The sequence below is a fragment of the Desmodus rotundus genome, chromosome 1 (assembly GCF_022682495.2).
Source record: "Desmodus rotundus isolate HL8 chromosome 1, HLdesRot8A.1, whole genome shotgun sequence".
NCBI lineage: Eukaryota > Metazoa > Chordata > Mammalia > Chiroptera > Phyllostomidae > Desmodus > Desmodus rotundus.
This window is the reverse complement of record NC_071387.1, coordinates 11,404,539-11,417,141: the sequence shown is the minus strand read 5'-3', so window position 1 is coordinate 11,417,141 and position 12,603 is coordinate 11,404,539. Positions and strand designations below refer to the sequence as shown.

The 12,603-nt window shown below is 38.7% G+C and overlaps 1 protein-coding gene across 4 annotated transcripts in view; it reads right to left on the bottom strand.

Annotated features, from left to right (window-relative positions):
- The window catches only part of C5 (complement C5), an 86,784-nt gene that overhangs the window by 27,423 nt on the left and 46,758 nt on the right, over positions 1–12,603 (bottom strand). For all 4 annotated transcript variants that reach the window (XM_053921153.1, XM_045196958.2, XM_053921160.1 and 1 more), the window contains exons 23-27: positions 7,758–7,847; positions 6,515–6,727; positions 5,984–6,059; positions 2,457–2,637; positions 688–783 (exon numbers count right to left, since the gene is read on the bottom strand). In XM_053921153.1, coding sequence (XP_053777128.1) covers positions 688–783; positions 2,457–2,637; positions 5,984–6,059; positions 6,515–6,727; positions 7,758–7,847 — 656 coding nt within the window. The remainder of the gene's footprint in view (positions 1–687; positions 784–2,456; positions 2,638–5,983; positions 6,060–6,514; positions 6,728–7,757; positions 7,848–12,603) is intronic.

Below are 12,603 nucleotides of genomic sequence, written 5' to 3'. Positions count from 1 at the left end.
TCCCCATACCTATGATTCTGTTCCTGTTCTGGTTGTCTGCATAGTTTGTTGGTGTTTTTGTTTTTATTTTTTAAATTCAGTTGTTGATAGTTGTGAGTTTGTTGCTACCCTTGGGTTTTTCCATCTCCATTCTGCAAGCTGGTTTGAAGGACTTATCTAATTTACTTCTGATTTGCAGGCAGGGGCGTTTAACCTCAGCTCAGGGACCTGTCTCTTCCCAGATCAGAGTTTCAGCTCTATTACCCCTTAGAATCTTTTATGTTGATTCACTTAGGTGAATTCTCTCCTGTCTCCCCTCAGCTTCCAAGCAAATGAAACAGCACAACCGAAATAAGCAAACACGCTATTGTGTATTATCAGTAGTTCCATGATATAGAGTGCTTCAACTATAGGTAAGTCATACACAGATCATCAGATTTGGCAGAGACAAAAGAAGGAAGCTGGGGATGCAGGGTCATTCCCTCATCACAGTCAGAAGTTACCAGTTCTAGTTCCAGTGCTGTAGTTCAGTAGCCTGTAAAACTGAACAATTAAATTCACCTGACTATAGGCCTCAGTTTTTCTCAACTGTTGAGTGGGTTGGATTAGGTGGTCTCTAATCTACTATCATTCTTATTCTGGAGTTACAGTTATTTTCAAGGTGCAGAAATAGATGATGGGTATTGGAGAAAGAAAACTCTTACTTACCAGTAGCGGGCATACATCATAAGCCTTTCTAATTCCAATCACAGCAAAGGCTGTAAGATATAAGGCATTTTCTTGGGCTTCAGTAGATAAGGTACCCTAAAAATAATGATAAAGGAGAGTGAAATGGTGTCTTTAAAGCGAAATGACCTGGTTCTAATCTCCATTTTGAGCTTAATATCCCTGTCTTCCTTCATACATTCCAGTTGGGTTGTTTGCCATTTGTCAGTAAACTCTGGATCTTTCTTTCTTTCTTTGTACTTTCACATGCCCTGCCCTCGCTTCCCTCCCCACCCTGAAGTTCCACTTCTTACCCTTTCACCACATTCAAATTCTCCTCCTCCTTCAAGATTGTTAAATGCACAAAGCAGTATTCTGTCACTATTCTCCCATATTTTTTTTTCTCTTAGGGCAGTGATATTTCCATGTAATGCTTCCAAGACCTTCTGTGAAATGACCTCTAGTACCTCTCCAGTTCCATTTCAAGCCACTCACCCCCTCACTCTCTTGGCCTAAGCTCTTTGAATGAACCGTCCTCTCTCCCACTTCAAAAATGCCAGGCATGGTCTTGGCTCCATTTGGAACACTTTTCCTGACCCCTCCAACCAAGCTTCCAGAAGCCTAGAAACTCATTTTTTCAACTCCTCCAATCTAGGTTAGATGCCCTGCTTTCAATGAAATGATATTTCCCTTTTCTTAACATGTATCACACACTTGAAATCACCTATTCAATCTCTCTGCTAAATCGTAAGCTCTGTGGCCTCAGTGACCACACCTGTTTTGTTCACTGTTGTGTCCCTACCATGTAGTACTTAGTACACATTCAACTAATATTTATTGAACAAATGAATGAACACACACACTTATGTCTAGATTAGAGTCACTAGTATTTTTACTCCACCTCTCTACCAGTGTGTGAGCTCCTTTGTAGCAGGGATACTGTCTGGTCCATCCTTCCCACTCTTTCTCCCCCAAGCTGCCCAAAATAGGCTCTTGCATGTATTAGGTACTCAATGAATGGCTGTTGAATGAATGTAGATAGATAGATGGATGGGTGGACATTTTAAGGAAAAAAATTGTTGTAGCATTTTACTCTTCAAATGTCGTTGTCAGTTGCCCCCATATATTGCGGGAGTCCTAATCTGCTATTGGTCCATAGGAGACCATTATGAGACTCCTGTTAGCCAGGGAGTCCCTCGCATCTGATATTAAAAAGATTGGATTGGGGCAGGCAAAACAACAACAACAAAACTGTTGAATCCTTAAGAAAAAATCTAAGGAGTAAAATACATTAGAGCAATATTGAAATTACTTCGTATATCAAGCATATACGTAGATTCTAATCTCAAACGACACTTTGTCGCACCTTGCAATAAACTGACCTCCCAATCTCTCTTTCCAACAGAGTGTAAATAGGGTCCCTCCCATCTTTCATGACACCTTGCAGTCTTAACCTGTAAGAAGGCTCTGAACTTCAGGTACAGATTCCATACAAGGGTACATGGACAGATTAGTGCATTTTACCCCTTCTGAGATCTCTAGCACGTGCTGCCTGGGAACAATCAATGTCTGTTATAGCAGATGTCTAAGATATCACTTATCTGACTTATAACAGAAAGTCTGAAAGCAGTGTGAGAAGGCCACTCAAATTCTTTGCCTGTATACAAGAGGAGTTTCTTACAGGATTACATGCTTTATTTTTCTTCTCTTCTTCATCCTCCTAAAATAGGATGAGAACAAAACTCAAACTTGTAAATAAAACTATTGCTAACCTGTACATTCGATTTCCTTATCCATAATTTTAGCGGTTGATAACTGGAATGTTTCTTGAAAGATCCAGTTGATAGTTGACAATTATCAATCAGCCATGTTAAAGAATTACAAATTGAATTTTGGCTTTGAGGTAAATATTTATGTAATTGTCCCAGTACTCTTAAAACAAAAGCTGTTAACCTTTAAGACAAAAATCAAATAAATAAACATTTAGACATTGAATCCCTTTTGACTTTCAATTTACAGTGTGTTTCAGTAAATACAATGTTTATTTTTTTAATATATTGATTGATTTTGAGAGAGAGAGAAGAAAGGAGTGGTGGGAGAGAGAGAGAGAGAGAAACATTGATTTGTTGTTCTGCTTATTTATGCATTCATTGGGTGATTCTTGTATGTGCCCTGACCAGGAATTGAACCTGCAATCTTGGGATATCAGGACCATGCTTTAACGGAGAGCTACCCAGCCAGGGCCAGTGTTTATTCTTTAAAAGACAATAACATTTTAAAACATGCAATTTCAAAATATGTTGTCACCATTTTACAAAAGAAGGGAAGATTTTAGGAAGATCTCCAAAAACATTCAGTCAACAAATGTGAGCTACACATTTCTGTGATTGCAACATTGTTAGCCTGCACACAAGCTAAAAGTAGATGCCTGATGATAAAAAGAACTTACTGTCTAAAATTAAAGACAATAGTGGTGAAAATACATAGTATTGAGTCAGGGCCCTGATCCATGAACCTGAGATGTGGAAGAGCAAAATCATAAAATTCTAGATTGTAAAATCTGTACAAGCTATGGAATCTAAATCCCTATCTGAGGCCTGAACACCCTTCCCCAGCGTTGGTGGGAGTGTTTATCCTCTTCCCCTTGAGCTATGCCATTGATTCAGGACTTACCACCTCATAAGGAAGCTTTAATTATCATAATTACTCAGTCAAAAAGCAATTTAAGTATTTACTAATATCTCTCAAACAGTATCAGAGAGGATCTAATTCACAACCTCCACAATGCTGTTTACACCCTCATTCCTCTCCTCTGGTCCCCTCATTCACTCAGCCGCCCTAGATCTGGTCCTTCTTCAGCTCCTCAGATGCCTTTGAGACACTTGACTCCCTCTGTCACTTAAAGATTTTGTTTTCATTTTCCTTTTAAAAATTAATGCTATTTATTCATTGTACTTTTTGCATATTCCCCCCCACCCCATTTTTTAAAGTATTCAAATACAAGTCGTTTTTTTTCTCTGCATATATTTCTCTCAAGGAACTTGTGGAACTGGGTCTAGGACAGTACACAAGTGTTTCTATGTTCTGGCTGCAACACCATTCACTCAGTTTTGCCTAGAACTCTTGAGAGGCTCTGGGTGTTTTCTGAAAGACTGCTGCATCTTTCTGTGGGGATTCTGTTCTCCAGGCTTTTAGTTCCCAGCTCCTGTTGTGGTGGTTTCCAGTCTCGATCAATACCCACCCATTGTGTCCAGTAGTTCCTTCTGGTTGGCATGCTGTAGGGACTTACATGTCTTGTAAAATGTGCCATCCACACAAGGTTAGACCCACTTCTAAGTACAATCTGTGAGACTAGGTGACTGATTGGATGTAAACCCAAAATAAAAAGGAGAGGAGTCAAATCAGGGCTAAAGTACAGAGTATTGCTGTACACTGATTAAGGGAACAGAGAAACAAAAGAATGAATTTGGTATGATTGGGTTTGAAGGGCCTTTGGCTTCCACACCCCAGAAATGTGGATCTGGAGCTTAAGAAAGAAGCTAAGCCTTGAGATATCGCTTAGGGAATCATCTGCATAGAAGTTATGAAAGTCATGGGCAAAGGTGAGATTGTACAAGGAGAGATTACAGAAGATAAGAGGGTCCAGGATGAAATCCTGAGGCCTCTTAATAGTTAAAGGGCGTAATCTAAAAGTCAATTGTTCTAGATCATAAACTCTTTAAAAATATTTCATATTGCAGATCCTACAAAGCCATGGCATTCTGTGTTTTAATAAATGTTTTGTCAAAGCATGACAGCATTTTTTGAAAATAGATTCCAGTATGGACTTAATGAATTCAGATTGTCTTTCCCTCAAAATCATCAGAATTATGGAAGTTACTATGCTTCACTGAATAAGTACTTATTGAGTACCTACTTTGTGCCAGGTATGTACCAGGTGCTAGGGGTACTTTGAGATGCCCATGCAGAACTTACATTGCAGTGGCTGTCTGACAGTAAGTGAAGTAAGTAAGAATATTAGTAATAGTCAGAGGACAGGGGGGTTGGGGGGGCTAGGTGAAATAGGTGAAAGGACTAAGCAAAAAATAAAAACTCACAGACAGACAACTATGGTGATTACCAGAGGGAAAGGGGGTTGGGGACAAGTAGAAGAGGGTAAAGCGGGGATAAATGTTGACAGAAGGAGACTTAACTTTGGATAAGGAACACACAATACAATATACAGATGATATATTATAAAATTGTACACTTGAAACCTATATAATTTTATTAACTAATGTCATCCCAATAAATTCAATTAAAAGAAGATTAGTCCTGGCCAGGTAGCTAAATTGGTTAGAGCATCATCCGATGTGCCAAGGTTGTGGATTTGATCTCCCGTCGGGCAAATATAAGAAGCAACCAATGAATGTATAAATAAGTGAAACAACAAATCGATGCTTCCCTCTCTCTTTTGTTCTCTTTCTCTCTCTTCCTCTCTCTCTCTAAAATCAATAAATAAAAATTTTTTAAAAGATTTAAAAAGTTTTAGTAATGTACTCTAAGGAGAAAAGGAAAGTTGGGGAGAAGGAAATAAAGTGTTGGGATGGGAATGGGGTACGATTTAGAGAGAATGATTAGCAGAGGCCTCACTGAGAAGCTGACTTTTAGAAAAGACACGTGGGAGGTAAAGAAGAAAGCCATGCTGATACCTGGGGGAGCATTCTAGATAGAAGGAAAAGTCAGTGCAAAGGCCCTGAGTTTGGAAGCATGACTGGTGTGTTTGATGAACAGCGGGGAGGCCACTGGGGTTTGAGTGGAATGAAAGAGAGTAGAAGGGAATGCAGATGGAGAGGTGAGGTGGGGCCAAACCATGGAGGGCCTTGTAGATCCCAGCAAGAACTTTGTTTTTTGCCCTGGTGAGATGGGAAGATCCTGGATTGTTTTGACTGGCATGAACTAACTTGTATTTTAATGAGGTCATTCCAGATGCTATGTAGCACAGATTAAAGAGAGGCAAGAGCTGAAGCCAAAAAACCTGAGGAGGCTAGTGCAATAATCCAGGTGAGAGATGAGAGTGGCTTGGACCAGGATAGTACAGTGGAGTTGGTGAGAAGTAGTCAAATTCAGGATATATTTTGAAGGTGCAGCCAAAGGTATTTGCTGGATCAGATGTAGCTTGGAAGAGAAAGAAGTCAGTGAAGGATGATTAGGCTTTTAGCCTGAGCAACTAGACAAGTAAAGTTTCCATTAAGGTTGTTATTCTTCAGTTAGTCAATCAACTACTATATACGAAATGCAAGTCAAACCTTCTACTTACCAAGTATTAGCTTGTCCATTTCTCCACATGCTATAAGAATAGTCAGGATTTTGGTAGGACATGATGCTTATCATCCCTAAGAGGCACCAGAAAAAGAAGTGCTTCAGTGACCTCCATTTCTACTCAAAGAGTGCTTTATTATCCCCCAGTAGTGGTAAATTTCTCTTGGTGTTGGGCAGCAAGCATATGCTCTGTGTGTGGCCAACATTGAACTTCTCAGATGAAGTATACAAATCACTTAAATTGGGAATTATCAAGTAAAATGTTCTGAGTTCACTCAAGAAGGAGGGAAGTGCTCTGTGGATGCAGGTGTCTTAACTCTTGTCCAGGCATTTCAGGAAGTGAAGCCAGAACGCAACAGCAGATAGTGTTTACTCATATAGTAGAGTCTGCCTTATGATGTTTTTTTGCTGAAATGCTTTTACAATTAAGCTTTTTGTATAACTCACAACATAAATATTAGTTTAATTAAACTATTAGTTTAAAAAACAAAATTTTTATGTACAATATGTGAAATGGATTTTTTTTTACCTTCTTTTAATTTTTTCTTCAGGTGCTGTTTTTCAGTTAATGAGTTAGGGGAAAAAATGTCCCAATGATCTCCTGCCTCCAGGTAGTGATAAACATAGAATACTGGGACAATGCTCATCAACTCCGCCTCTGCGTTCCCCTTGGGGAGGTGAGTAAGGATATCGATGCCTTCCCGACTCAGAACTGCAGACATGATCTCACCCATAAGCATTCCTGAAATACACACACAAAATTCAGAGTAGACACAATCAATGTCTATGAATTTCTGAGTAACAGTATATTTTAAATAGAGATAACAGCAGCATCCTTATTCTTTCATTTTTATCTAGGCAGTTGAATTACTTCTCAGTGCTGGGGAGCTAAAAAAAAAAAAAGATCTGATTAGGAAGCTAAATTTAAAAGAAACACCAAAAGTGGGTTTAAAACTACCACTGTTACATGGTGGTAAGCTGGTGTAATACAGTGGACAGATTGCTACATAGAGTACATGGCAAATTAGTTGCCATTCAAACTGATAGCGTTAGACGTTGTAAATAGTATTAATCGGTCGCTTCCACAAAGCAAAGCAAAGAATCTGAACTGTGAACACCCTGTGAGGGCGGCGGGGGCCCTGTCCACAATTCACTGTGCCACCCTGGGCAAACAGCGCTCTTATATACACAACAGGATGGGAAAAAGCCCTTCAAAGTACCAACATTCAGTGATTCTAAGATTTTTATCTGAGATAGAGTGTAATCAGGACCGTTGATTACTCTGATGATATGTCATTGAATCATAAAGGATGGAGACAGGGAAAAAACCACCAAAGACACCACTTTTGCAAGTGCATTGGAGGGGAGAGAACCCCTCTGGGGCTGGTAGTTTAGCAGAGCAGAGCTGCTGTTTGGGGGCAATTTACAGTTCATAAAGCATTCTCTGGAACAGGCCTGGCCACCAAGATCACGGGAAGTTCTTAAGTCCAGAAGCAGCTGCACCCCCATGGTAGAGAAGTCTTTGGGCCAGTGACAGCCCCCACCCTCCAGCATGGAGAATAAATCTCCATTTAAATCAGGCCATTGGGAAAAGATAATTGGAAAAGTGGTCCAGGATTTGAAGGTGGGAGTAGGAGTCGGGTTCTCCCAGAGGTAGATTTGTATATGCTAGTGACTAGAGTGGGGGAGAAACAGGATAATCATGAAGATATTTGATTTTTGTTTGAAACACAAAGTGAAATGAGAAGTAAAAGTGGCATTCGTTAATTTACCTTTAACACTCACAATCCTTTTGACTTTTGTTTTGGGGACCAAATCTAATGGTATCCTGTATGGGAACTCCTTTTGTCTGCTACTGACACCTGAAATTAAAAAAAAAAAAACCTCTTAGATTTACAGAGTTCTTAAGGGAAGACTATTTGCAGATTATTTATAATATAACTACCTCTAAGGATTTTTAAATATAAAACATTCTTTTATAATAATAATATTAAAATTTTGGAAGGAATTTTAAATAACCAAGGATTTTTATCAAAGCCTAGGCTTATGTAATCTTTTAAAATAAAGCATTAAATTTGATTGTAAGTTTCCTGCTCATTACAATATAGGAAACAAATAGGTTATATAAATTGTATTCACCAGTAAAAGTAAGATTGCTATTTTGTTCAAAGAGAAAATTTGTCTTAGAATTGAAATCTAAAAATATCTGACATGTAATTCCTTAGTCAAGGAAGTATGAAGATTAGCTCATTAGGAAACGTGCCTGAAATTCTTTCCACCTCCTCTTCTTTGTCGTATTTAGACACTTTTTCTCTATGCAGAATAACAGAGTTTTAGCATACCAGTACCAGAGCATTTTTCTACTGTAATCACTGGTTTACTTCATAAAGAGTATAATATTTACCATTTTACTAATAGAATAGTAAGAACTCTGCTAAGTTCCTTAAATGCATTGTTACATTGGATCCTCACAACATCCCTATATGTTAGGTCTATTATTTTTTTATTTTACAGATGAGGAAACTGAGGCTTAGAAAGCAAATTGCTCAAGGTCACAGAGCTACGACAGATGGATCTGTGATCTGAACTCCAGAAGTTTTACTGCATAGCCCATAGTAGTCACCACAAAGACTCTACCTCCTGTTGTCCTGATAAGAAAGCTCTGTAAGGGCAGAAACCATCCCTTACTGAATGCTGTAGTCCTAGCACTCAATATGGTCCCTGGCACATGGCAGATGCTTAAAAAAATAGTGACATTTTGCAATTTAATGGACAGGTGATGTGGCTTTGCAGAAGAGGCAGGAACATTCCGCAGATAACTTCTTTCTTCATTAACTTTTGATAAGAGCTGAGGATATAATATTAAAACAAACTCAGTGGAGACACTGAAGAGGTTTATAGTGATTGAAAAGAGCATGGAGTTCAGAAAGAGCTTACTTTATATGTGACATTGGGCAAAACACTTAATCCTTCTATGCCTTGGTTTGCTCATCAGGTAAACAGAGGTAATAGTATTTTCCTCAAAGGTGTTTTGTGAGGGTAAAAATAATAACCCAAAAATCTGGTAAGCAGTTCATGCACTGTATATGGTACTTAATGGCTGTTGGTTGTTTGAAATGATCTTAACTTGATCCTCCATCATTTTTTCCGTCAATACCTGCTCTTGACTATTTCAGTTCTCACCATCAACTCTGCTACCAGATGGAAAAGGTAAAGAAAACAAAGTTAAAACTAAAAAAAGGCAATTTGTCAATTTTAGTCCCTTGTCAGAGATCATGGTAAAAACTCATCAAGACATCCCATATAAAGGTAGATGCCAGAGAGATTAAAACATTTAAAAGTTAAATCTGTAAAAACAATATGATAAAATATGTTTGTGAACTAACAGCATGGAGAGACTTCTTAAAAATTACCCCCAAATATAAAATAATAAAATGAAATTATAATGAATTTGACTATATCAGAATAAAGGATTCCTGTTCAAAATCAAAACACACTGTGTTTCATCACTGCATAAAGTAAACCAGAAACAAAATCAACAAGAAATGGATAAGAAAATGCAAATGGAAAATAGAAAAAAGTGTAAAAGAGAGGACTAGGTAATGTACAGATTGGGAAGCCCAAATGGCTAACACCTATATGAAAAAATGTTTAAAATCACTAGTAATCAGAAGAATCCAAATTAAAACAATAAAGCAATATCACTTTCTACCCTTGAAAAGTAGAGCATTTTAAAGAGGCAAGGAACACCAAGTGTTGGTGAGGTGTGGAGATATGAAAACCCTCAGGCAGTGCTGGTGGAAGTTCTGTCATATTCCTCATGAAGAGAAATATGACAGAAGTATATGACATTCAATGTATGTATGCCCTTTGACCCAGCAGTCCTACTCCTAGATACATAGTATAGATACATGCTCACACAGATGCACAAAGGGAGATGCATAGGATGTCCACTGCAGCTTTCTTTATGGTAGTGGGGAATCCATCAATAGTGGTAGACCATCCTTTGAAATACCATGTAAGAAGCAGTGAATTAAATGCACATATAGAAAGAGATATATCTTTAAAACACAATATTACATTTAAAAACTTAAGAAATAGAAGAGTATAGCATAGTAACTTTTATATGTTAAAAAGGTATGCACATAGAAACCAACATTGCATCCCAACTCAAAGACATAGATCAAGCAAACATATTTGTGTGGGTGCATTTGGAGGAAGGAAAATGGGAATGGCAGTCAGGAATGAAAAGAGGAAATAAAACATGAGAGGGGCATGCCCAGACCAACGATAATGGTGTGCCAGGAAGTTGGGTGGGAGTAAGAAGCTGAACTCTGCATTTGAGATATGAAAAGAGTTAGGGGGAAAGGGTTTATCAGAGACAGAAAGCAGAAACTAACAACTAAGAGTTCCGGCCAAGATGGAGGTGTAGGTGGAAACCCTTCACTTCCTTGCACAACCAAAAGGAGGATAACAACCAATATAAAATCAATAAATAACCAGAAGTGCCAGAAAATCAAACCGCACGGAACTCCAATAACCAAGGAACCAGACCAACCAAACTGGTAAGTTAGGGGCTTACCAGTCTGTGGGCTTACGCAGCGGGCTGGCTGCAGCGAGGTGACAGACCTCGCTGGTGGGGCTGACTGAACAGGAAACTGAGGCTCAGAACTGACTGTGGACTAAGGCGGTCGCATGGTGGGAGAAACTCCCAGTCTCACAGGAGTTCGTTGAAAAGTGCGCTAGAGCGGAGCAGGTGAACTGCATTGTTCCCTCTCTGGTCCCTCCCCTAAAGGCGCCACAGCACAGCAAAGAGAGTTGCCCCGCCCCCTTAAAACTTAACAGGGGCCCTAAGACAAAGAAGTAGGGCCCAAATGATAGAACAGAGCAAAACTTCAGAAAGAGAGCTAAGCAATGAGGAAATAGCCAACCTATCTGATGGATAATTTAAAGCCCTGGTAATTAAAATGCTCACAGAAATTATTGAGGTTGGTCAAAAAATTAAAGAACCAATGAAAGAACCCAAAATGAAACAAAGCAAAATATTCAGGGAATCAACAGTGACAGGAAGAAACCAGAACTCAAATCAACAATTTGGAACAAAAGGAAGAAATAAACATCCAACTGGAACAGAATGAAGAAACAAGAATTCAAAAAAATGAAGAGAGGCTTAGGAAACTTTGGGACACTTGAAACATTCCAATATCCAGATTATAGGGGTGCCATAAGGAAAAGAGGAAGACCAAGAAATCGAAAACTTATTTGAACAAATAATGAAAGAAAACTTCCCCAATGTGGCAATGGAAATAGACTTCCAGGAAGTGCAGGAAGCCCAGAGAGTCCCAAAGAAGTTGGATCCAAAGAGGAATACACCAAGGCACATCATCATTAAGTTACCTAAGATTAAAGATAAAGAGAGAATCTTGAAAGCAGCAAGAGGAAAGGAAAGAGTTCTACAAAAGAGTGCTCAAAAGACAGTCAGCTGATTTCTCAAAAGAAACCTTGCAGGCATGAAGGGGCTGGAAAGAAGCATTTGACGTCATGAAAGGCAAGGACCTACATCCAAGATTACTCTATCCAGCAAAGCTTTCATTTAGAATGGAAGGGCAGAGAAAGTGCTTCCCAGATAATGTCAAGTTAATGGAGTTCATCATCACCAAGCCCTTACTAAATGAAAGGGACTTATCTAAGAAAAAGAAGATCAAAAATATGAACAGTAAAATGACAACAAATTCACAACTATCAACAAATGAACCTAAAAAAAGGAAAAACAATGAAAACAAAAACTAAGCAAACAACTAGAACAGGAACAGAATCAGAGAAATGGACATCGCATGGAGGGCTTTTAGTGGGGAGGGGGAAGGGAGGAATAGGGGGGAAAGGTACAGGGAAGAAGAAGCATAATTGGTAGGTATAAAATAGACAGGGAGAGGTCAAAAAAGGTATAGGAAACAGAGAACTCAAAGAACTTATATGTACAACCCATGGATATGAACTAAGCAGGGGTGGAATGCTGGAGGGTTGGGGGGTGCAGGGCAGAGGGGGGATAAAGGGGAAAAATTGGGAAAACTGTAATAGAATAATCAATAAAATATACTTAAAAAAGAAACTAACAACTAAGGCTAGTCTTGAGTATTGAGTCTGTTTAATCTCTTTTTAAGCTGATATCCCACAATGTTAATTACTATTAATTTACAATTTGTTCTGATACCTCCTTCTCCCTCACTGATAGATTTTTCAGATTTCTTCTAATGTTACTGTCCATGTACTTTTCCAAATACATCACGACTTAAAAAAAAACCCAGAAACCACGTGGTTCGGGTGGTTGGAGCATCGTCCAGTACACCAAAAGGTTCAGGTTTGATTCTTCATCAGGTCATATACCTAAAGTGCAGGATCAATCCCTGGTTGTGGCCTATACGGGAGGCAACTGTTTGATGTTACTCTCATTCCCTCCCTCCCTCTCCCTTCCTTTATCTTTACAATCAATAAACATATCCTTGCGTGAGGATTAAGAAATAAAAAGAACTCTATAAAATCTTATCCTGGTATAGCAACTCCAATATATAAATATTGGAAGCATTTAATAAAATCTCTGACATAAACTGGACAGAATTG